This window comes from Trachurus trachurus (genome assembly GCF_905171665.1).
Source record: "Trachurus trachurus genome assembly, chromosome: 15".
NCBI classification, from domain to species: domain Eukaryota; kingdom Metazoa; phylum Chordata; class Actinopteri; order Carangiformes; family Carangidae; genus Trachurus; species Trachurus trachurus.
In genome coordinates, this window is record NC_139906.1 from 11,933,585 (window position 1) to 11,958,789 (window position 25,205).

The 25,205-nt window shown below is 39.9% G+C and overlaps 1 protein-coding gene across 1 annotated transcript in view; it reads left to right on the forward strand.

The window, feature by feature from the left end:
• The window catches only part of LOC310998606 (glutamate receptor ionotropic, delta-1-like), a gene marked incomplete at both ends in the record, with an annotated part of 223,310 nt that overhangs the window by 132,136 nt on the left and 65,969 nt on the right, over window positions 1-25,205 (forward strand). Inside the window, 2 exons of the mRNA XM_083988739.1 lie at window positions 1,203-1,487; window positions 17,759-17,964. Coding sequence (XP_083844865.1) covers window positions 1,203-1,487; window positions 17,759-17,964 — 491 coding nt within the window. The remainder of the gene's footprint in view (window positions 1-1,202; window positions 1,488-17,758; window positions 17,965-25,205) is intronic.

Genomic DNA, 25,205 nt, shown 5'->3' on the forward strand with positions numbered 1-25,205 from the left:
GTTAAACCGAACAGTGTGAAATTAGGATCACTATCTGTGTCCTGCTCTTGAATGTTTCAAAAGCACCTTAAAAGCAACTCGGATATTGACAGAAATAGCACATTGACAGCATTTTACCATTACAAGACACATAACAGTATTCATCTGTGAATACATACATGAATCCGTTTTGCCATTTGGCTTGAATGAGTCATCATTTCAGGTTATTGATCAGCTGTCAGATAACCTGAATGGCAAAATAACAAATACCTTTTGGTACAAATCACTGCAATCTCAAGTCTTCATATTTGTATCGTTATTAAATATTTATCACCACTTAGGCAGGACTCATCTCTTCACTGTCAGAGCTACAGTATTAATAATGTCAAAGATGGCATTTCCATCTTGAAAAGATATTTGGTGTTTTGTCCCAGCAGGCATTCTGACCTACCTTAAGAGGATCTGAAACAGATTATGCCCAAATTACATGTCTAAATAAAAATGTAGGGACGTTATAAAACCCAACACAGACACTACAAGCATGTGTCTACGGTCTTAATCTGTACTGGTTTACAGATTTCCAGCGTGTCTACATGAAAGAGTGTGGGGTGTGTGGGACTGTATTTGGTTTAGACTCATGGGAGGCGTCATTTCACATCTAACCCTCTGTATCCAGCAAAAAATATTCTTGATTTTTATTTGTCACAGATTCCTCCCACTCAGTCGCCACCTCTGGTCTTTGTTATTTCAGTACCTCACTGACTCCTGCAGCTCTCTGATTCATCTGCTGTTTTCATTTGATTATTACCTTTAACAAGCATTTCTGCTTTAATCAGCCGTCTCGTTTTTGTCTGAGGACAAGGATTAAAGGATGTCCCCCCACTGAATCTCTCATCTACACATTATAATACAACTTCAGTACCAACCCTCTCGTTCCTGTGATCTGCTCTCTACTGCAGAGGCTCAGGCGTAATCCTAAGTAGGATACACAAAGAACCATCTTGAATTCTTAAGCCTAGTTGAACACACTTTCTTGAATAATGCATAGCACTCTTTAAACCAGAAAAATTAATTTAGCAATAAAGATCATGGTGGAATTGATTAGTTTGATTGGACATTTGAGGCATATCTAACCATGTTAAATAAATACTTCCTTATTTGTCTTTTCAAATTATTTTAACCACCCCTCGTTCTTCTCTCTCTTTTTCCTCTCCTCTGTCCAGCATGCGAATTGATGAACCAGGGGATCCTTGCTCTGGTCACATCCACAGGGTGTGCAGCCGCAAGCGCCCTGCAGTCCCTGACAGACGCAATGCACATCCCCCATCTTTTCATCCAGAGAAACGCGGACGGTTCACCCCGCACCTCCTGCCAGCTCAACCCCAGCCCAGACGGAGAGAGCTACACGCTGGCTGCCCGACCACCTGTTCGCATCAACGACGTCCTGCTCACCCTCATCTCTGAACTGCACTGGCAGAAGTTCATCATCTTTTATGAGAGCGACTATGGTGAGTTAGGCACAAAATTAGTGCAGCTGATGGCTAAGTGTGTCCCATAAACATGACGTTTGTGTGTAAGTCGATCTTTTTCATTTAAATGTAAATGTGCCAAAACCGTCTCCAGTGTCAGGGGAAGATCAGTCTGCCGCTGAAGCAAAGCCGCATTAACACTGAGGAATCACATGCTGAAAAGAATACACAGAGTTGGAAGTAAGATGAAAGCACATCAGCACTCCCACACAGACACACACAAACACACATACTGTATATGCACAGTGCTAAATAAATCAAAGTTCAGTAGAAATTGTAAGGAAAACCAAGATATCTTCAGTGAATTTGCCATTAGTAGCATGCCCATGAAGAGACAAGCCTGAGCCTAATTGGCTCATTCGTGGGACTAGAGAACGAGAGTCTGTCCCAACAGTACTTTATTTATTCTCAGCTGTTTTCCATTTCTGTTTTTATTATTCCCGCTACGACGTCCCTGTGGACTAGACCTTTCTTGACACACATTTGGCAAAGGCAAGGGGCTGTGGATGGAGGAGTGACTGGCAAGGTAGTACAAGGGCAGAGGGATGAGGGGAGTATATTGCTGCATTGGCATTCCTCAGATGATACTTCACCACTGCTGGCTAATCTTTTTACTACTTGGAAAAGTGCAATCTAGGAGGTAGTGTAAATCTGTTTTATTTTTTTCAATACAGTGGAAGCAGCAGTGTATGGAGTATAGTAACGCAGGCCCTCAAGGGAATACAGCCACCCACAATCTCAATACAAGCTACGACCCCACAGTTTAGACTCTGCAGCCGGTCACGGTGCTGCATGTGATTGTAGTGTATGTGACATGCTGTTTCAGATTTACACGGATCTGTCCTTGGATTTGTTTCTGCCATTGGCCCTCTCTGTAGGAAGATGAGTGCTCTGAGCTTTGATCTGAATTAAAATCCCACTATGGAGGAGGATGGCATCTTACTGTACCTTCTGCCTGTCTGACTGACATTGAATCCTGAGGCTCAGGAGGAGTGACATCAACATCATATGAACAACCAGCATGTGCAGTTAGTGTAATAAAGTAACAGAAGTCCTGTATTCAGTGTGCTAGTGCAGGTTATTTGATGCAGGGTTGTGAGAGCTGCTAGGGAGGTTTAGCCAGGTGTACCAGAACAGAATCTGACCCATGAATTGAAATGAAAATGTATTTTAGACACTTTAAATAGATTCCCACCTAAAACAATCAGTTAAAAGGGTGTGCTTCATTTTGAACTGTGTTTGTCTGACTAGCTGTCTTGCCATCTGTCTGTCGTTCCTTTTGACTGGCTAGCTGTCTGACTGTCTGTCTTGTTATCCGTCCATCCATCTGCATTTTAAGAATCTTTCAACCTGTTGTTCCGGGTTCCAGTGCAGGTTCATTCACTGAATCGTACAGTATCCTCTCAGCAAGGATGAATGTATAAATGTCTCATGCCAGCACAGTGCAGTTTAGCCTTTTGTTGCAAGTCCTGTGAGAGGTAACCTGTGTCTAATGAATGAAGGCTCAGTTTAACAAGGAGGTGTTGGTGAGAAATAAGGGTGGGAATACTAGTTCTGACAAACTAGCCTTTTTTAAAGTCTGCTAAATTAGGTGCGACAAAGTCAGCACTGCTGACATTTGTGCTTGTGTTACACTGTTTAAGTCTGCACTCGTTTAATTAAGGAATGTAGCGGCTAATTAGGACTCACATCACAGAACAGTCAAAATACCCGTGGTGCCTGCCTAGAAGCAGCACTACAGTGACCCACACCACCGCCCAGAGAGAAGAGCCCTGTCTGCAAATCTGTGTTGGCACTGAGTGAATGTTGAATTTATGCTCAGCAAGTGTTCGTAGAGAGAAACAGCTGCACAAGTTCACTCAGTTTTACACGGATTATGTTTTTGTATTTGTATTTGTATGCATGCATGCGTGTGTGTGTGTGTGTGTCACAAACAAACACAGATACGCGCACACGTCTGTGTTTGTTTGTGATAATAAGTAATTTAACACATTATCAATGATAAATAAGTGTTGACTTTCTCAAACTAGTGCTGATCTGTGTGAATTGTGTTTACTTTCCAAAACTGCTGTGGGTATTGTCTGAAATGTTTTTCTCCAAAATAACTCTTTTTTGACACTTGGCTTCTAAATATTGAAAGATACTTTTCTTCAAAAACCTGTTTCTATTTAACAAAGCCAAATTTCTTCTTCTCAAAACACAAGCAGTGGTACAGGAACGTTTCCTGAATACTGTATAACAGTTTAAAATTGCAAGATTGAAAAATGGGAAATGATCAAAGAATGAAGATCATTACAAATCTTTCATTGAATTCCAGACATTGGTTTTTATTAAGTGTTTATGATTCTGACATATTCCAGTTGATACCCAGAAACAGCCACTACAAAAGGATACCAGTACTAGTAGATATGTGAGGTCAATGTTCTCACATAAAATTAAGTTGCTACGTCAAAATTGAGGGACCCTCTCTGGTAGTTAACAATTAAATGACTAACCATGATAATCCAATCAGATTTCTACAAATAAGTAGCGATAAAAATGGCAAAAATTTAAAAATAATGACTTCGCTGCCTGAACTGTAAGCCGTTGGAGCACTATATGTGGTCTTTCTCAGCTTCTCACAAAAATAGTGCTTGACGTCTGCAGATGATTCAACACATCACAGCAGTTCTCAGGTTTCCTCACCAGCTTTAATGTGTCATACAGCAGCCTTTAAAATACTGCTGATCATCTATAAATACCTCAGTGGTTTAGGCCCAAAATACTCTGTACATCTCTGAGCTCTGACCTCCTCCTGAGCATCTGCCAAAGGAAGTGGTTTAAACTAAAGACAAAGTAGTAACGTTTCATTACCATGCTGCGCAAGCACTCCAACTACCTTTAAAACCTTTTATAACAAATCTGTTCAACGCTGCCTTTCTTTAAATCTTAAGCACCCCCCACTTCTATCCCTGCTGTGATTATATCCCAAGCTTTTTTTCCTAAGATCTAAACATTCATTGACATTGCCTTAATTTGTGCTCCAAGTGTCTTCTGCTCCTTTTCCCCCTCTCACATGATGTAAAACAATTTGAACTGGCTTCAAAGTTGTTTTGGAAAACTAAATAAAATCCACGTTGCTTTCGAATACTTCCAGTTTCATTTTCTGAAAAAGTAACACAACCACCTCCACATCCTGTGATACATCTAAACATGTGAAGGTACTTCTAACCTACTTCTATGATACACACTCTAACTTCCAGGAAGTAAGAGTGAGAAAATTGTATTTGCAATTCTTTTTTTAAGATGTTCTAAGAAAAATTCTGGGCTATGCATTTCTCTATACTGTAGTTTCCAGGCGAATTGCTTTGCCAACTATTCAGAAAACTCTGCACTCTAAATCATTTTTAGTTTGCTCAACTTACAAATGCAAGTTCCCCTGCTGCCTTGAAAAATGTGATTGAACAGAACTGAGGTATAAGAGTTACTCGAACATCACTTTATGATTTCTGAAGATGTAAAATGGAGTTAACTGAACTGAACACGTTCAATAAATTTTAGATATGAAGTTGAACTGGCTGCTGTTTTAATTTTTAAGTTTAAAGCATCACTTTTTCATTTCACATAAAGAACCTCCAGCTATGGCTGCTGAAGCCATTTTGTACCAGAGTCAGTACAAAGACAACATGCAAGGCTTTTCCCCATGACATTTTATTAAATCATAACACTGTTTTATTGATTTTAAAAATGAATACAACTGTTACTCTCCTGCACATGTACTAGAGACACTAAGGCAAGTTTACATCATCTTCAGTTTTCTTCATGCTTGTGCTGAGAAGTCTGTTAATATGCTGCCTTTGTTTCTTTGACAACTTCATTCATCTAGGTGTGTGAATCAGCAATCCATTAATTCACACATAATCTCAAGTCAAAGAAAGGTTATTTAACAATGTAAGAGGATCTGACATTTTAAATCCTAAATTGAATTCATTTGAAATTAAGAAAACATACTGTATATGGACTTACACTTAACAGCACGTTAACGAGAAAGATGACTAAATTTCAGTATGATGTTTCCAGCCTGCTTCTCTCATCACCTCCCATCTCCCATCATTGCTAAAACTTCATAGGCAGAGTTGTGGAACACCACATTGCTTCCAAGACACACTGTCAGATCAGTGATAATCAAACAGGGGAAATTAGATTACGTAACTTTACTCACACTGCCGGAGCTCACATCAGGTTCTCAGTGGGATCTTGCAAAAACCTTCCTGTCCTTTCTCTTTAGCCCTCTATCACATGAAAAGTATAGGAAGTGACATCCCCTTCACCAGGGAAGATCACTTCAGGTTAATTTTAATTTTCTTGGACCATCTCTAACTGTAATACAGAACTTTTTGTCAAGGCTTTGGAAGGACAGAGACTATGGTTCTTTTTCATCATTGATTAACATGATTATTTCTTTGATCATTTCTATCATCATTAATTTTGGACAGTAATAGAGAGTTCTGTTCTTCCAGCCATGGTCGTCACCTTGCAAGACGAGAAACGTCCTCCTCTTTTCAGACAACTCCTCCAGTTGTACTTCTCACACAGTACTTTGCCCTCCATCTTTCTTCTTTCCTTCATCTGTATTACTTTCCTCTCCCATCTTCTCTCCTGTGAGCTCTGTTCTGAACGTCTCCTCCAGAGGGTTTTACTTTGTCCTCCAAGCTTCATCTTTCCCTCATCCTTGTGGAGTTACCACATTAAATTTTTCCTCTTTCAACCTGTTTAAATTGTTACAAGTGGGACAGGCAGCAGCAGTGACATTTTATTTGCATGAATATTCAGTAATGTTAATGTGTACACATTTTGATTACTATGCTCATATGGTCTGGGCTACAATGGAGCGTTAATTGATTTTTCAGTTTTAATTTGTGAGGGTAGGATAATTTCTCCCATAACATGAAATACATTTACACAATGTATACATTCATATTTGTCTTGTATGTCGATGGCCATAATTACTCACATCCTTGTGTATTCAACTGTACTGTATGTGAAAACATCCACATACTGTATACATGCAGACAAGTGGATATCAATGAATGCAGGCAAACTGCTCAGTTTAAGACAAGAGAGACACTTCTTTAATAATGCAAAACAAAGAAGGCATCCAGTGGCCAGGTAAAGGGGAAGTAACTTTTCCTTTAAATGGTCAGGTTTCAGAGAAACTCATACTCCGCACATTTTACAAGGAAAGAAAGAAAGAAAGAAAGAAAGAAAGAAAGAAAGAAAGAAAGAAAGAAAGAAAGAAAGAAAGAAGGAAAGAAGGAAAGAAAGAAAGAAAGAAAGAAAGAAAGAAAGAAAGAAAGAAAGAAAGAAAGAAAGAAAGAAAGAAAGAATTTGTACCCAAGAACATTGCTTGAGTAATTGCACTTAAATTTTACCACTTGAAAGAGACCATGTCATAGACCCCAGTGGAGACTGAGGGCTCTAGTTTCGTGGCACAGGGTGGCGCTGGGTGGTGCAAGTTTCCTGCAGTGCAACACGGTGCACGGTCAGTTTTGGCAATTTGGTAGAGGGGTGCGCTGAGATGGGTGTGGCGGCGCAGCAGGGGGAGGTGTCACAGATCAGCTTGGCTCAGTGACAGTTTCGTGCCAAAAAGCTGCAACGAAGGTGCCCTGAAAGCTCGCCAGCTCCAACCTGGTCTACTCTCGGCGCAAGGCGAAGAGCTGCCGGTGCAGTGGTAGTTTGGCTGACCAGCGCACAGTGCATACTGCATACACGTCACCAAAACCTCACAGGCAGGTTTCCACAGTTTCAGGCACATTTATATGTAATAAATAATAACAACAACCATTAATGCAACTAATGGAATCAGCACGTAAATTTGTATCTATATCTAGTCTCGTCACATCTGATGTCAGATCAAAGGCGGTTGGCATGTGTAATGGAAACTCAACCTGACTGAATTAACACAGATTAAAACGTGATGCAAACTAACGAGTTCACAACCAAAAACATCCTCAGCATCAGATAGTGATTATATATTCGGCATCACTCATCTCAGAAAATTCAAAAGAAAAGAGAAAAAGAGAGAGACGCTCGGCAATGCGTCCTTTACGCACAGCGGCTTCTGATTTCATCCCCGTTACGCATGGCATTTGTTTATGTTGTGATCTGTGCACACTACTCATCTTTGTTACACAGGGTTTAAATATAGGTTACTTAATGTGAGCGTCTTTATTAGTGGTAAAAGGGTGTGTTTTTTGTTTCTTTGTTTTTTTCCACACTGGGCAGCGGTTCTTAGTGCATCAGGGCAAACCTGATGACGATATTAGTAACCTCCTCCCAGACTACTTCTGCTCAGTCCGTGGAGGTCTGTTCATGTCACCATATATTCGGCCACTGTGAGCTTGGACCAAAACATCAGTTTCCTCCTGTAAAATGTTTGGCCGTCTGGCATCGCTGTCTCCTTCGTCCAAAGGTGAAGAGAGGAGCTCATTTGATTGGCGAAAATCTGAGCTGGCTGTGTCAAACCCACTCACGCCTTCTCCTCCCCCTCTTTCCCACTTGTATTGCTCCGGTAGGACGGACGGGAGGAGTACCTGCGCCAGGGTGCACCGTGCACAAAACTTGCAAAGTTAGCCTGGACACACTGCGTTGCACCTGCGCTGCGCCTAGACTGTGTGTGGTCTACAAAACTAGAGCCCTGAGCCTTTCGTTGAGTCAATCTTGTCTCTATGAGAGAACTGGGAGTTGTACAGAAAGATGAAATCATGTTCAGGTTATTAAACTGAAGGACTCAGATGGAATTCACATTGAAAGCCAAAGTTTCACAAAGACTTTCATAAGGTTGAGCTTAAAAAAGGGAGTGTGCACACCTACAGTCAGATCTATATATGTTTGGACATTTGCATTAAATCTTAAATGAAATGATGACTATTGAATTCAAGTGAAAACTTTCAGCCTGAATTTATGGGTATTTTCAGATGTATGAATCATGCGGTAATTATAGCCATTTGACAGGCTGCCAGTTTCAAGGCAGAGCAAGTTATTGGACAAGTTCCTATAAACTTAAAAAAAAAAAAAAATTGGCCACATTTAGCACTTAGCTGTAGACCAGCTGTATCTGTGGCTATAGTGATAACACTTCACCTACTATGTGAGAGAGAAAAAAACATGTTCAAATAATGTAAAATTAAATGTCAACCAAATATACTGGAGTGATGTTGGTCCAACACTCTAACACATCTTTGTAGGCTGCACTCAACAAAACCTTTATGTAGTTATTTAACGATTTGATCTTTTTCAGCTTCACAATAGCATTACTAAATATATTCAGGAATTTAATGTTATACACCAATACACTAGATATGCAGCTGAACAAGAACAGCAAAGCCTAACACAATTTTATGTATATACTATCATATCACTTGAAATCTCGTATTAAATTCCATTCAAGTTTTCTCCACATATATTATAAGTTAAGTTTGGAGGAAACGGATGTAAACTGCAATTGAGCTGCGAGGTAGCTTAACCAGTAAATAACAGTAATATCTTGGATTGTAGGATCCAATATTTTCATCAGTCTTGTGACTGTCGGGGGGCACAAGAGCATCAGAGCATTTAGTCTGTGTATATCCATCTAGTAATATGAAAAATATAAAAGTTTTAGATTCTTTCCGACCTCGAATATCACCTTTTTTCATTTCCCAAAATCTAATATTCAAAACTCGTACCAGATACAAATGCTCAGATTCATTAGAAGCATGCTATCTGTGCCACGGCTATCTTTATCAAAGTGGGAGTGAATGGGTGCATGATGGATTTCAGGATGAGGCGTGATAAGTTGGTGTTTTGCTTGACTGCTGTGTCATCAATTTGCAGATGGTGCGTTAATTTATAAAAGCAGACATTAGAAAAGATAGGGCCCATACTTGCATGTGGCCTGGGGCACTTCACTGTAGCATGACGCACACAGAATTGTCCAAAACATGATTTTCCACATTTCTCTTAAACTAGATTTATTTTTATAATCTGTCATATTTCTTTAATGTTTAGCATTTTTATGATGGGAGCAACACCAGGCTCTGCACTGGAGGAAAACAGGGTGAGCTTTGTGTTTCATTACAGCTTAAACAGCTGGCTTCCCTGACCTCAGGGGCAAAGAGTAGTTCAGTGTAATGAAGTGTGTCAGGGAAGCCAATTCATTCCAGTCTCTTCCACTGCATCAGTTGCATAAAAAGCACATTATGTAAACAACTTCTAAAGCATCACTTCTTCTGGTTCCATTTATCACTGGGCCTTTTCAGCACCTAATTTGATTCTCAGTGAGCAAGCATGTTACACACTTTTCTTCACAGGTAACAGGAATAACATCATTCTCATGCTACTGTAGTTCCATAATGACGTTATGTTGCGACTACAAAAATATCCGTATGTGCTTTTGTGCCCACAGGCAAATGCAAAAGAGAACAAAATTATATGATAATCCTATAACAGCATATTACTAAATAAAACCCCCTCTATGGTTGTTTAAGATTATACTTTTTCATTCTGTGTTATTTGTTCTGTTCTTCATGTTGTTATTTTTCTTTCCTCCTCCCTGTCTCTTTTATCAGTAACACTTTTTTATTTTGTAGCCAATGAAAAAAAATGCTACTGCCCCTGAATTGAGCCACAGGGCTGGTGGGTACTTTAATATCTCAGGTTTTTTGTTTGAAAATGATAAAATAGGCCTAGTGCATGTCAGGGCCATAAAAGTTCACATCTCCAACTGAAAAACAACCGAAGAAAAACTCTCTTTCATCAAGGACCACAGCCCCTTGTGCATTGTGGGTATTCTTCTCAAACCGACCAGAGTGCTTATATATCAAATGAAACTTTGACACACACAAACAATTGTTCCCTGCAGTATTTCGGCTACATTTAAATTGCACCAACTGAACACACAGTTGTCGGTTGAGTTGCTGTGCTGAATCTAAAGATGTGGTTTTTATTACACTTCTTTTTACATGTGACTGTGACTAAACATAACCCAGGTTCATGCTTGTTTTTCTCTTAAACCAACCATGTCTTTAAACAGACACCCCTCAGGAGATATAATAAGTCTGCCATGCTCTGCTTTGTTAAGTCCAACACAACATGGCTGTCTATTTGGACTACACCTGTTGCAGCAACAGCTGAATATCCTCTTCACTCCCAATGCCCAGCCATTACTACAGTATATGGTCATAGTTAGCCATTGTTGAGCTGAAGCTCTTAACACTCACCATTATAAGAATGGGTTTGGTAAATAGACTTGCACTTACATTATATAGCGCTTTTCTAGTCTCTGGGACCACTCAAAGTGCTTTACACTGTTGGACACATTCACCCATACACACGGTTACTTTTTTGCACATGGTGTCTAACCATTCACACAGGTGCATTGACACACCGATGATACATGGGGGCAAGTGTGGGTTCAGTGTCTTGTCTAAGGACAAGCCAGGAATCAAACCACCAATCTTTTCATTGGTGGAAGACCTACTCCACCTCCTGAGCCACAGCCGCCCACAGCTGGTTTGAAAAAAAAAAAAAAAAATCTCTTTCTTCTGTTCAAGACCTGCTAACTTAAATGATTTTAAATGATGGCCTTAGGGAGGTCAAAGTTTTCAGTTATTACGTACTTTGGATGGATAGAGCCATTAACAGCTCCCAGAGGATAAATTCTAATGACTTTGGCAATCCACAATTTTTCCTCTTGCACCACCGTGAACTTTACATTTGTGGTTCTGTGTGAAATATCTCACCAACAAGGGTATGGGTGGGTCTGACATACGGCTATGTCATACATGTATGTCCCCCTCAGAATGAATTATAATCACTATGGTGATTCTCCCACTTTTCATCCACCGCCATCATTGGTTCAAAGCTTTAATTTGTCCAATACTTTGGTTAATAACATCATTCCCATCAGCCTCATCTGCACAGGATGAACATTTAATCACACTTACATATACTTGGTTTGTACGTTGTAAACATAATACCTGCTTAACGTTAGCATGTCAGCAGTGTCGTCATGAGCATGTTATGTAGCATGCAGCTGATTTTCCGCTTTTAGTTCAAATAACTGCTGTGCTCAAATCCAGCTTCAGAGAGCTCGACTGTAAAAGGTTTAAAAGGTTTGTAATACTGTATGTTATGTCTTTGTAAATGTCATTGAAGGTGTGCTTACACCGCACTCAGAATACTGTGTATGTTAAGCGAAGCCAGCTATTGATTCTGTGGGGGATGATGGACAGTGGGTTGACTATCTGCAAACAAAAGCCCCTGTAAAATTGCCGTGTCATTTTATCATAACAAGGGGAGCATAAAAGGGACCGTGTGGCACGATTATAGGAAATCTTCAAGAAGGGTCGATTTTCTTGAACATCAATAGGCTCCTTGGCAGGTCTCTCTGAGTTAACCTGCACTTAGTAATGACTGTGGAACAACTACATCTGTCTCCAGCCTCCCTGTAGTGACCGGTTCTCTGTTAGAGGAGGAGAGAATAAGTCTAGGATTAGGTGTGAGATTGATTAAACTGCTTTTGGTCCCAAGTGGGAGGTGGTTCCTAATGTAGAAAGTGCATTTATAACACAGGCAGAGTCTGAGCATAGCCAAACTAAAGCCATCTCCTGTAGAGCTGGTAGCCAGTCTATAATGTGTAATGGGGGAGCTGGGGTGTGTGATGGTCCTGAGAGAATGAAGGCCTGTGAGAGCAGGGAAGGCACATCTTGAGAAACTTTTGTGTAAAGACATATGCTTTCATATACCTTTTTATTGTGTAACTTTATTTCATCTCAGTTAATGTCACTTTTAAGGTCTGTAACACTGCCAACTAACTTGTCAGGGATTTCACAGAGAGTGAACATACAGGTGACCTTCAATTAATTGGCTTTCCATGAGAATAGAGAGAAGGAGATTAAAGAGACAGTAAAATAGAGGAGAAAAAAATGTGCCATGGAACAGAAACCGAAAAAATGTCTAAGCTGTTTTATGTTGTGTAGGCAGTATATATTGTAGATACAAGTCAGGGATTAACACAGAAAGTGGTCTGTATTAAATATCATGTGGTAATGTGCTAGAAGCCATTTAGAAAATGTTAATTGCTGCGGTAGTAGGAAATCACAAGAAGTAGGAAATATGCATATATTGTACATGCAGTCCTTGCTAATAAATGCTGATTACTGGTTAGAAATGAAAAAATGAATTCAGCGTGATCACACAAATGGATCTTACCTTTTTGAGAGAGTGTCCACTAATTGCACGGGCCTAATTGCATAGTTTTATGTTGATTCTCAACAAAAAAGTTCAACAAAATGTCTCAGAGCCAATTTTCTGAATAATAACAGATTATGTTAACCCTAACCCATATAAAAGAAAGTTCAAATTTCTTCAAATTTAACCTTGTGGTCTTGTGCAGGCCTGATTATTTTCTATTTTCACTGATTCCTGACTCTACATTATGCAAAGTTTTTTAATATTACATTTTTATCTTGCCAGTTGCGGCATTCTGGTCTAACTGGCTCCCTCATAAGCACACAGCATTGTATCATCCAGAAGCATGCCAGCCAAATTTGAATATGGCAATTAATTTCATTGCCCCCTCGTGCAAGCCAAAAATGCAATCACTGTACAGTATCTGTGAGACCATTCACCAGGCCCAGACTGAGATAATAATTCAGTATGGGACTGTAACTCCAGCCCAGCCCGCTATGCACATTCAGACCACGCTGCTCATATTGGAAGCAATTTGTTGACAGCACTCTCCTTTAGTTTTTTTTATAGACTGTGACCAACAAAAGAAAATGTGATGTGATATATTAATGCCTACTCAAAGAGTAGTGGTAAAAAGCTGCTTTCTAAACTTTCCTGGTGAATGGACCACAGTTAAATTGACAGTACGTGCAGACCCCCTCATATTCAACTAAACCCAAGGACAACATTTTGTGGCTCAGAACTGCACTCAAACGAAATCACAGCATATTCTCATAAAATCAATCACCCTTGTTCAGAAAATAGAAAAATCCTAATTCTTACTTGTAAACATGAACGACAGCAGATAGATCATGCTCATTTGAAAAGATGTACCTCCATATACTGTACACAGCAGGTAAGATATACACTCACTTCAATAGGAACACCATACAAAGACTGGTTAAAAGTTAAAACCTTAATTGGTCTCAGTCTTTTGTAGAATGGACATAAGTGAGATACTGCTCACGATTGCATCAATTAATTTTGCAATTTTGTCAGCATTCATGCTGAAATCTCATTCTTTGCCTCCTACCATCTATGTCAAGGTCCCTTACTGTTGTGCATTCAGTGCTTTTCCGCTCTCCAACAGGTGTAAAAGTGGTTACCTGAGATACCGTGGCCTTTCTGTCAGCTTCAGTCTGACCATTCTCCTCTGACCTCTCACATCAACAAGGTTTTTTTTCCGTCTGCAAAGTTGCTACTCGCTGTATTTCTGTGGGTTTTGGTGATGTTGTTCTGGGTAAAAAATAAAAAAAAAACTCTAGGGACAGTTGTGTGTGAAAATCCCAGGGGATCAGCACTTTCAGCCTGTTGTGCACCAGCCGTCATGTCACTGTCAACCATCACATTTTTCCTCACTCTCATGTGCAATGTGAACATAAACTGAAGCTCCTGACCTGTTCCTGCATGGTTTTATGCACTGCTCTGTTGCCACATGACTCACTAATTATATGAATAACAGTTGCTCCTAATAAAGTGCTTAGAGACCGTAAGTGAGTATAATAATAAGTGTCAAACTGTGTCAAATTAAGAGTAGAAGTGCATGAGAGGTCAACAGTCGACAGTGGCTAGAGGAAGATTATTTCAGAGATATGACTAACCATGCTTTTATTTATTTTTATTTTTTGTATATACACATTTTTTTGTTGTTTTTTCATGGTGGGCAAAGATCTGAGTGAATGGAGCTATATACAATGTGTGTGTATATATATATACTGTGTATATATATACATACTTTATATATATTGTTTTCCCTTTTAAGTATTTTTTTATTTTGTAATTTCAATTTGTGGACCTTCCTTTCACACCACTAGAGGCCATTTCATCAGTGTTGTGACACTGATGTTGAGACCAACTTGACATTGCTTGCACACTATCATGGTTTTTGACACGGTGTATGGACATTATACGTTTTTCTTCACCTTGTGTATTTCGTCTGCAAGGTGTTGTTTTTATATGTCTCCACAGCTTAGTGTGTAACATGATATACATGCATACCGACGAAGAAAAACTGTGTGCATGCTCATCCTCATCTACATAATCCTAACCTATATGCTCACAGATAAGGAGAACTTAAATACTACTTAGACAGGGTGTTTTTAATTTGTTTACACATAGTAACATACAGTATATTTGATATTATTTTGTTGTCCCTGCATTGAGAGCATTAATATAGTGATATTTTATGCTACTTTGTTAAAAGGCTATACTGTATAAATCTGCACGTAGTAAAAAGATGGTGCATTGAAACTGAAGCAGTAATTTTGCTCTTTATGCTTTCTCTCTCTCTCTGTTGCTCTAATTGCTGTTGTGGCAGTTCATAGCACACTCAGCGCTTGATGCATTTCAGATTGCCAAAAAAAAAAAAATCTGTATTGCATATAATTAACTGATGTTATTATTGCAAGAATAAGAGTGATTGCTTTAACAGACTCATCATATTTTTGGGTAAACACAGGCTGGTAGCGTAGCCACTTCTCTAGCTTTTCCGCCTGAATTGCAACACAGCTTGACAGCTCAGTAAAAACCTCTGAGCTCTTTGATCATGATATGCTCATTTCTGTATTGCTTCAATCCGACAGGGAGTCCCACTTTAGTTACAACTCGGTTAAGATAGAGCCAAAAAAGGACGTAAGAGCCACTTCATGGGGCGCTCTAAGTTTGCCTTGATCTGCCTATCCCGTCCCAGATACTGTTAGGAAAAAGATAGGTGTGGGACAGAAAAGAGTTGTAGTGAGTGAGCTGTCAGAGTGAGAGAACGAGAAACTGATGCAGAGGGAGGAAGGCAGAGAAGAGGAAAGTTTCGATATCTAAAACTTTCAGAAGCAGATTTGTGTTCAGAAATGACGCTTGGGTAAACATGTCGAGAAATCAGACCTTTAATTCCACGTTAATCCTCTTTTCTGCAGCCCTGTCCATGGCTGACACGGTTGCCCCATGGAAAAGCCTGCTATGGGTTTGGAACGCCAGCTTTGAAGTCCGGTGTTTCTATATCGAGGTCCGAGAGTAGTTATCGCATGGTAGCTTTCCCTTGGCTCTTCATGGGATTAAAACCTCTTGTTTGTTTGTTACACTATATTTCTCCTATTTCCCGTTTGAGCAATACAAGGTTTTCACCCGACAGTTACATATTGTCACCACTCTGAATTATTTGTCTTGTTTTGGTCTGTTATCCCAACTCGATGTTGTTTTGCTGCAGTCTGAACTGGATGAGTGATAAAGTCATCAACTCCACAACTTGTTCATTTGTGTGCATGAATCAGTTTTTTGTTTGTTTAATGAGACAATTTACAAAAGGTTTTTCCTTTCATACTCTGTGGGTTTCTTATGAGAGAGATTGCTCACACTGAAGAGTGAAAGAAATATTAAATCAGATTCTATGTTTAGTCCATAGTCAATATCACCAAATGTTACTGCAGCTGAATATGGCATGAAGAAAATACTGTAGGCAAAATTAATTGCAGCTATCCAGTCATGGGACTGCAGTGAAGGAACTGATTAACTTACAAATTGTGTTTGTGCTCGAACAAAAGGAGCGATTACTCAGAGGTTGAGCGTTTTGTCCATTGTATTCAGTGTAAAATCACCAAGGGTAAACATTTCAATTTAGAGACAATAGTAAAAGGACTGTGCAAGGATGTGTGTTTGCAAAGGAAAGAGTTTTCAAGGAGTGCTGCAGTAAGCGTTTGGCGACGCTTCAATATGATGAATGATTTAATTTCACGTTTTGTTCTGCTCTTTGAACATTTTTATTCTGAAGAGAATCCAGCGGCAAATGTGAGTATATATGTGTCCAAAAACAAAAATAAACTGCAATAGAACAATGGCGGGAAGAATCAAATATTACATATAATTCTTTATGATGTGCTCTATATGGCACTTAATCATATTGCTACTTCAACTTGCCTCAAGTTGTTGTGCAAACAGAGGAGATGTACCAATATGTTGCTTCACTGCTCAGACCAGGTCAGGGTTTTGTTTTTTTCCTGTAGCCTAATTTCTAGTTTTGGCCTCAGAGCAACTGGAAACCAAGCACGTACTTTGTGTGTGTGTGTTTGTGTCTATTTACCTTTTATATGCCACTGTACATTGTCTTTTCTCAGCAGTAAAGCACCAGAGTGCTTGATGACTCATCAAAATCTCTAGAGATGGAGAACAGGGGAAAACCCACACATCCACACACACACAAACACAAACACACACACAAACTCACTTTCTTTCTTTCTCTCTCTCTCTCTCTCTCTCTCTCTCTCTCTCTCTCTCTCTCTCTCTCTCTCTCTCTCTCTCTCTCTCTCTCTCTCTCTCTCTCTCTCTGTCTCTCTCTCTCTCTCTACACACACACGCACACATCTATTGTGGATGCAGAAAGGAGGTCTAGCCCTACTGATTTCACCTAACCTCTCTTTAACAATGCGGCATGACTTGGCACACGCTCGGCTGCTGCTCCCACCATGACTGCTGGGATTGGTGTTGCTTATTGTGAGCCCTCTGCTGCACATCACCTTTGATTTGTGTGTGCTGCTCAGGCTTCTTTTAAGTGGTTTCCTGCATAATGAACACACACACACACACACACACACACACACACACACACACACACACACACACACACACACACACACACACACACACACACACACACACACACACACACACACACACACACAGAGGTCTCTGGGTACAGCAACACCTGTCTGCAGTTTCATATCCTGTAAACCCCTGGAAACAGAGAGACAGGAGTGCTTGTTGTGTTTTGTCATGCTTTAGATCAGGAGCAATGAACGAAACCTGCCTTGAAGCACTTGGAACGAAGCCTGAAAATATAGAGTGCATGTGCGGGGTGTTGAAAAGCACGGGTTGTTTACCCACAAATCAGATTAAATGCTTCGGGAATAAAGCACTGTATAACACAACACCTGCCTAAAGTGTTATTTTTCACGTGTCTCAGTGTCTGTGGGTCCCACTTCACCAACTCCCTGTCCCTGTCTTTGTCCCTCCAGACATCCGGGGTTTGCAAACCTTCATGGACCAGGCCTCTCGGTTGGGTCTGGATGTGTCCCTGCAGAGGGTGGACCGCAATGTCAGCCGTGTCTTCACCGACCTCTTCAACACGATGCGCACTGAGGAGCTCAACCGGTACCGTGACACTCTGCGGCGGGCTGTGCTGCTCATGAGTCCTCGAGGTGCACAGGTGTTCATCCACCAGGTAGGCCTCAGTGCTGAGACTTTCTTTTTCATCCAGGGATGAGCAACATGAAAACAAGCATTTATTTAGTGAAGATGATTCATAATGAATAGGGATAGGAATTGAGAAGTGGTTCCACTTGGGATCCGGTCGTATAGTCCAAACCATTAGAACAGTGTGCCACCGACCTGTCCCACTATTATAGTTAAAGAGCGGTTTGTGTGTTGGTCTGTGTAACTGCTCCATCTAGGAAGCAGCCAAGGTTGCATAATTTTAATGAGGCCTTTCAAACACCACTAAGTTTGCCCAGTGTGGTGTAAAGTATTTTTCCCTTGTGCATTAATGGTCCGATTATAAAAAAAAAAGGCATTATACTGGAATAAACATCTCTGTTAAGCCTAAAAAGATGCAAATACCAGAAACAGCTCAGTTAGCAAAATCTTAAGAGGACAAATTCCATTAATCACTCATATTGTTCTGTTGCTACATGTTTGTTTATGCAGTTCATGATGTGTTGTGTCGTGTTTTAAGCCGTGTTAGGCAAGCTGCTTAGACAGTTCACATTAAATGAAGGTTTACTACACTGAAATGTAGCAAGCCAAGCTACTGCAATAACTGGAGCCACTTCAATTTCTTAATGAAAACCAACCCCAGGCCAATTCAGGTTTCTCGTATGTGTGTACTGTATGTGTGCATGAGATGGGTTTCCTCTGCAGTCTTTAGATCAAGTAAACTCAAGTTTACTGTAAGTGTCTATGTTCCCTGCAGCCTACAGTAAAGACTGATTGTTGCAGTTTGTGTCTTGGTGCTGTGGCAAAGTCATTTCCCTACACAATCAATGACATAACCACTAACTTGAATACAAACCTCTTCTCCTGTGAACGTTCACTCGGTTGTACTTAATCACCAAGTGGTTGAAGTCATTGATTGGTTCACAGAGTCACACTGTGTTGAGGACACATGCATGAGTACTGACCATGGAACAAAGGAACAACGAAATACCGGCGTGTTCACTAGCACCAAATAATGCACAAACAAAACACACAATAAAATAACTTGGGAACTTCCACTACCTCACCAGTAGTCCATCCCTTATCTGATAAAATGAGATGCAGCTGTTGGTTTTCATTTGTGTGATTCTGACAAAACCCAAAGCAGCTGGCAGAAATCCGCCTGAGATATTTAAACCAGTTCTTCCAATATTCTGCTTTAAATATTACAAATATATCCATGGACAGAAGAAATGGTATTTCTACAGTAAATCATTCATTCAGTCTTCACTCTGCTACTGCGGCACGGAGTGTATTTACTATTCTGATCAGCACTATTGCATATAACTCCAGGCAAGGTTCAATAAAAACAAAGTCAACAGTGTGGAGCCATACAGGATTTGTGCCTATCTACAGTAAGCTCACGCTGTTCTAATTTGGAAGCTGTTTCTAACCTTCCTTCTATTTGCTCCTTCCACACATTTGCTAATCTTAGCAGTTGAAATTTTTGAACATGTAAGTGCTCATGATAAGGAGAATTGACATGGAACACTGCACTTGCATGAAAAGTGTATAATTATGTGTTATAAATAATATTGCAAAGCGTCTGTGATGTGTCAGCATTTGAAAAAAGTGAGATCTACTTATTCTATATCACTTGAATCAGTGGGAGAAGCCTGGTTTCACACAGAAAATCCATTTGAATACACTATGCAAAAGACATCCATTTAGGGTTAACAACATTTAGAAAAATGTAACAGCTTCTATGCATAGTTTAAAAAATGTAAATGTTTACATTAAAGACATCTCATTGAAGGCAGTGTTTTATTTCTTAATTCATTTCTTTTCCTTTAAAGTCCCAGAACACTGAAAATGTATTTTCTCTTGGTGAAGAACCTTTTCCCATTTCCTTTAATGTCACTCCCTATGAAAGAAAGACTAAACTGTAAGCTCTAAGTTATGACATTTCTATAGGCCACAATAAGTAGACATATCCATCTTACTTAGTGAATATGAGTCATCGATAGAACAGAGATGGAAGGGACTAAAAAAACAGAAACACTTCACAAAAGGAATATCATATAGAATCCATATTTTGTCTTTTTTATTGCATTTGGAGCTCGCTTACATTTAAAGAACAGTGGAAGATGACAAATGACAATACAGCGTGTATATATCCTCTTTTTAAAAAGCCATGCACAATTACATGTATTGTACATGTGATATCAGGAACACATCATTTTCACAATGATTTCCTTTCTACAGTGAAGATGTCTGGAAATGCTTTGACTTATTTTTGCCATGAACTTCTTTCCTCTGTGGCAGCAGCCTTCAGAACCTCCTGCAGGTTAAACTGGGCTTTTAGGGCTGAGTAACTCTGAAAGACTCACTATACAGTAGATGTACTTGAAAACACTGGCAAGACTAGCAAGTCAGGCTGCAAATAGCCCATAATGCAACACTCCCCATTCCAAGGGAATAATGTGATATAATCGACGATGCATGACGTTGTTGTTGTTTCTATATCCTCAAATACAAAATAAAAAATTTCCAGCTAATCTAATATCTTCTAGCCATTTATCTATATATTTTCTGTATCCACTCATTTAAACTTTCTATTAAATACGGTAGGAACAAATCAAGAGGCCAGTTGGTGTCACAAATTGCTCTATAGATGTGACATTTTTTAATAATCATAATTTCATACAGGTCAAACTCATCTCTTTCTCCATAGATATGCAGAAAAAAGCTGTCAACAGTTAAATATTTTTGAACGTTGATGATAATCTTGCCATTTTCATCTTCTTCTTCATCACTTTTTCTGTTTCCTGCACACAAGAACTTTTTAAGACAGTGTTTGACCAGACATCTGGGCAGCCTCCTTGTAATGAACACATGCCTCTAACTCCAACCTGCAAACATTTAATATCAGAGTTGAGGTGCCCTGGTAGCTCACCCGGAAGAGTGCATACCACATGGACGGAGAAATATAGAGGATCCTTTGTACCTTTAGCCATCAGGCTTTTTTGATTTTTTGATTCTTCTGCAAATGGTGATGAGCCCGAGTATATGGGGGCCTTTAGTCCTGACCGCAGCGGCCCGGCTTTGAATGCAGCTCAGGCCCTGTGGTCTCTGTCTCTCTCTACAGTGTCTGTAAAAAACATGTAATATCTTAGTTGGTCTATCTTTAGCAGAAATATCTCCAGTGGAAATCTTAAGGATGCCTGGTGCAAGGAAAGTGGCTCTGATATACCTCTTGAGTTTTGCTGAAAAGGGGCTAAGTGGAATTAAGGATTGTCCTGTTAATGTGAGACTTCAGCTCATAAAATTTAAAACTTACACCTAAAGGTCGAGCTCAATAAGATCTATTACTCCTTTTCTCTAAATGTGACTAAAGTGAGTTGGAGGATGGGGTTTTTCACCCCTGCTGGCCTGGTCTTGCTGTTAAGTGCTGACAGATCTGGGAGGAGATATTTCAATGGTCCTGTACAGTGTAATACTTAGGAGGCAACTCACCCCTGGCCCTGACTGTCCTTATGCTTTACCGAGTGGTTCTGAATAGTACTCTGAGCTTCCACAAGGGTCAACTGGCTCTCATGTTTGGCATGGCTATGGCTAAAAAGGGAATTAGTTTGGGGAAATGAAAAATCTTCATCTTTTCTTTGTTATAAAAAAGGCTAATTGACACAATTTCCTTTCCTTATTATATTGGGAAAAGACAAGATACTCTACGTCTAATTGTTACTCTGAGTTTGCACATTTGCACCCTTTGTGGAGTATATTAAGAGGAAAGGTGTCTTAGACAGGTCTAGAGCCCCATGTGTTCATCTGGTTATTAATTGCCAGTTCTCCTCTCTGACTGTGGTCTCCTAAATACTCCTGTGGACATTTTTGTGTGTTATAGCCGTGGGTATTTCCTACTCAGCTGCATTTTATTTTTTGGTATATTCATGTACAATTTACCAACACTATTGTATGATGCTATATGTATTCTGGCTTACAGTATGTGTGGGCTGGTTGTTTGTTTTTCACTGTTCCATTTTCTTTGTTCCTTTGACAATATTATTCTAAGAAATGTTTTAATATAGAAAAGAACCTTGACTAACTCTAACTCAAAAACACCACTTACATACCAATTATCCTCTTTTAAATGCTCTATTAATCTAAAAGTAAAGCACTTGTAGACAAATAAATCAGTGCTCAGGTTATGACTACACCAAGGCTTTCAAGTTTCATTAATGATATGCAGCTTTGATCCTCTGCTTTACTCCAGTGAATTGGGTACACACACACATTCACAGACCCTGTAGATAGCTTTTCTTCTCATAAGATTGCATTTAATCACATCAATTAAATTCTTTATTATTCCTTATACAATTAACATGAGGCATCTCAGGGACTAGGATATAAGTACAGCTCCACATTCAGCACACCCCACAAATGCTCCTGTGAATATGTTAATATATTAGAATTGCTGGAGATTTGTTAATTCACCAAAGCCTCATTAATATGTTGGTAACTGGTGTCGCAGAGTGTTCCCGCTCCCCACCAGAGATACTGGGGGAGAAAATGTAAATATGCTAATATGTGAATGGAGAATGATGATGAGGCCTCAGAGAGTGAAACAGTTTCAGCACGAGAGAAAAAAGTAAAGTTGCCATGGTGACAGAAGTCAGGAGATCAAAAATGAATCTTTTCTCATGATGGTTTTAAATGTTAAGAAAAAGTACTGGGATTACTGGGATTGGAGGTCTCGAACAGGATGTGCAGGGCATAACCAAATATGTTAAGGCAGTGTTAAGTTGTTACTGAAACTATAAAGGTGATCTGCTGCAGAGTAGCAGTGCTGTTCATCACAGTCGTCCTCTGTCTCCTGCCCTTTTCTGCATTTGTCATCTCCGTGTTTTACAGTTTGTTCAGCTCCAGTCGTTCTCTTCTGATCTGCCCTATACTGTTTTATAGAACACATTGACAAAAGGACACTAAAAACAACCACTGATATCACAGACAGACACACAAAACGGCTGCAGAGATATGCAACATGATATAAAGACACTGAATAAGTGTCTAAACCGCTGTGAGGAAACATAAAATTACATATTAAGATCCAAAATGACTGTGCAGGGACCAACAATACCACAAAAAGCTGCAATGTGAATACAAATTCAAAACAACTACAGTACTAAGTAAATGACAATGACCACAAAGAAACAGCAGCTTATACTGTGGGTATAATTGGTGTCATACCATACATGTGCAAGATTCATATCACAAGTACATTTTCACCAGGCCTGATGTGTGTGCAGGGTTTTTGTCATTTTGAGCACAAAATAAAAGCAAATATTTTTTTAGATACAAAATGACACAACAAAATTTACAAACATCTTATCATATAACCTCACCACATTCAGTGGAGTTATTTTTTTCCTACATTACACTATGGGACACAGGAAGCCTTACACGTGTGTCCATGCTTCCCCTACAAGGTCGGATGGAGGTGAGGAAATAATATCCCACTCCACACTGGTCAGAGGATAAAGAGTCACCTTTGTCAGGCCGACAGTTCATCAAAGACTAATATGGCCGGGCCATATTCATAACTTTTAATTTCAAGTTCCTAATTCGCCTGACTAATAGTAAAGGACAGAAGTGCATTAGAAAAAGTCATCTGAGGACACATATTATATTCTGTTCAGATGACGTTCTACTTCCCTGAGTAACACATTCTGTCACAAGTCAGTTGTCACTTCGCCAGTCTACTCTCAGGCCACAGTCGTTTCTCATACTTCCAACGCCATGCATATGCCACTGACAGTGTCTGCGATTTTATGTTGAAATTCTGGCGTCTTGTTTTCTCCCGTCCAGACAGTTGCCATCTCGTTTCTCGTTCACTTTAGCCATGAGAGGATGCAGCGTCTTCTGTCAGCTCCGGTGCCACGTCGTTCCTGACACCCAACTTACTGTCTGTTCCCTTCATGATAGGGGAGCGTCACTGAGTCACGCGAGCCTTTTAGAGAGCCATAAAGTGGAATTTGAAGCTTTCAACTGTCCCATTTCTACGTCCTTGGGTTGTATTAGTGAGAGTTTGCTAAATCACTTGCATGAAACCATGCACGTTTAGGTACAAAAACTTGACACTTTTTATGAGTTACCAAAGTCACTCTCCAATTAATTGTCAACGGTGCAGCTCCAAGCTATATATCTTCAAGACACCCAAATTAGATTTTTGGCTCTCTGGGTTCTGGCTTTTGGAGACAGGAGATAATTTTCACCAACACTGATTAAACTGCTTGAAGTAATTGGTATACCTGTACTGAATGTGAATTCTTAAAATTAATCGTATGTCTTAATATTAAGACTAATACATGTTATGAATATGGGTTTATATTAAGAGTGCACTATTCTTAGTAACTGAACCTGCAGCTCTTATAAGTTCATTTTAATCTGCATCAGCGTTTGTAATGTGATGTAGGTGAAATTCCCCAGTCTCTGTTGCCTCTGCTCTCACTGTGCTTGCAAAACAGTGTCCTCCTTAAGCTGTTGATTTGAGGGGAAACAGAATGGGTGGTGTCGGTTTGCATGCCAGCTCTGCAGGCCAGTTGATAGATGGAGCAGAGAGGCCGGGTGAGGTCTGCCTCCTGTGCGGCGGCTACACCAAGCTACAAGAGTGACAAGCACTGCTTCCCTCTGCCAGGGAACGTGAGAAAGGGAAGGAGATGCTGCACATGGTGGCAGGAGGGGAAAGAGAGGAGGACAGGAACAAGGGGTGAGAGAGAGCACAACAAGGACAGATACAAAGCCAGAGAGATATATAAAGGATGGGGAGATGGATGTAGGGAGGAAAGGTCAAAGATGAGTAAAAGATGGGGAGCTAGAAAGGGGCTCCAAGATAATAAAGCACTAGCTGCATGAAACAGTAATGGGTAGAATCTAATAGATGAGATGGCAGCAACGAGAGTGCTGAGAGGCTGGACCTGAGAGCGGCAGCCACCAGAGAGCCTAGCTATTTAAGAAAGGAGGGTTTTTTTAAACCAGTGGGGGAAAAAAGATGGCTTTTGTGTTCAGAGATAATTAAGGGATGTATTTTGACAGCTGTAAGCATTTTAATCTGTAGCCTATGAAAGTGTGAATGCTTCCCAGGTTGCACATCTAATGTGGGAAAGATGAAAACTTGTTCGCAGCTTTATCATACCTTCCTGTCACAGTGACAGCTGAAATGAATTCAGCTGGAGGGAGGTGCAGTTTTGTTTTTCTGAAAAAAATAGACTATGT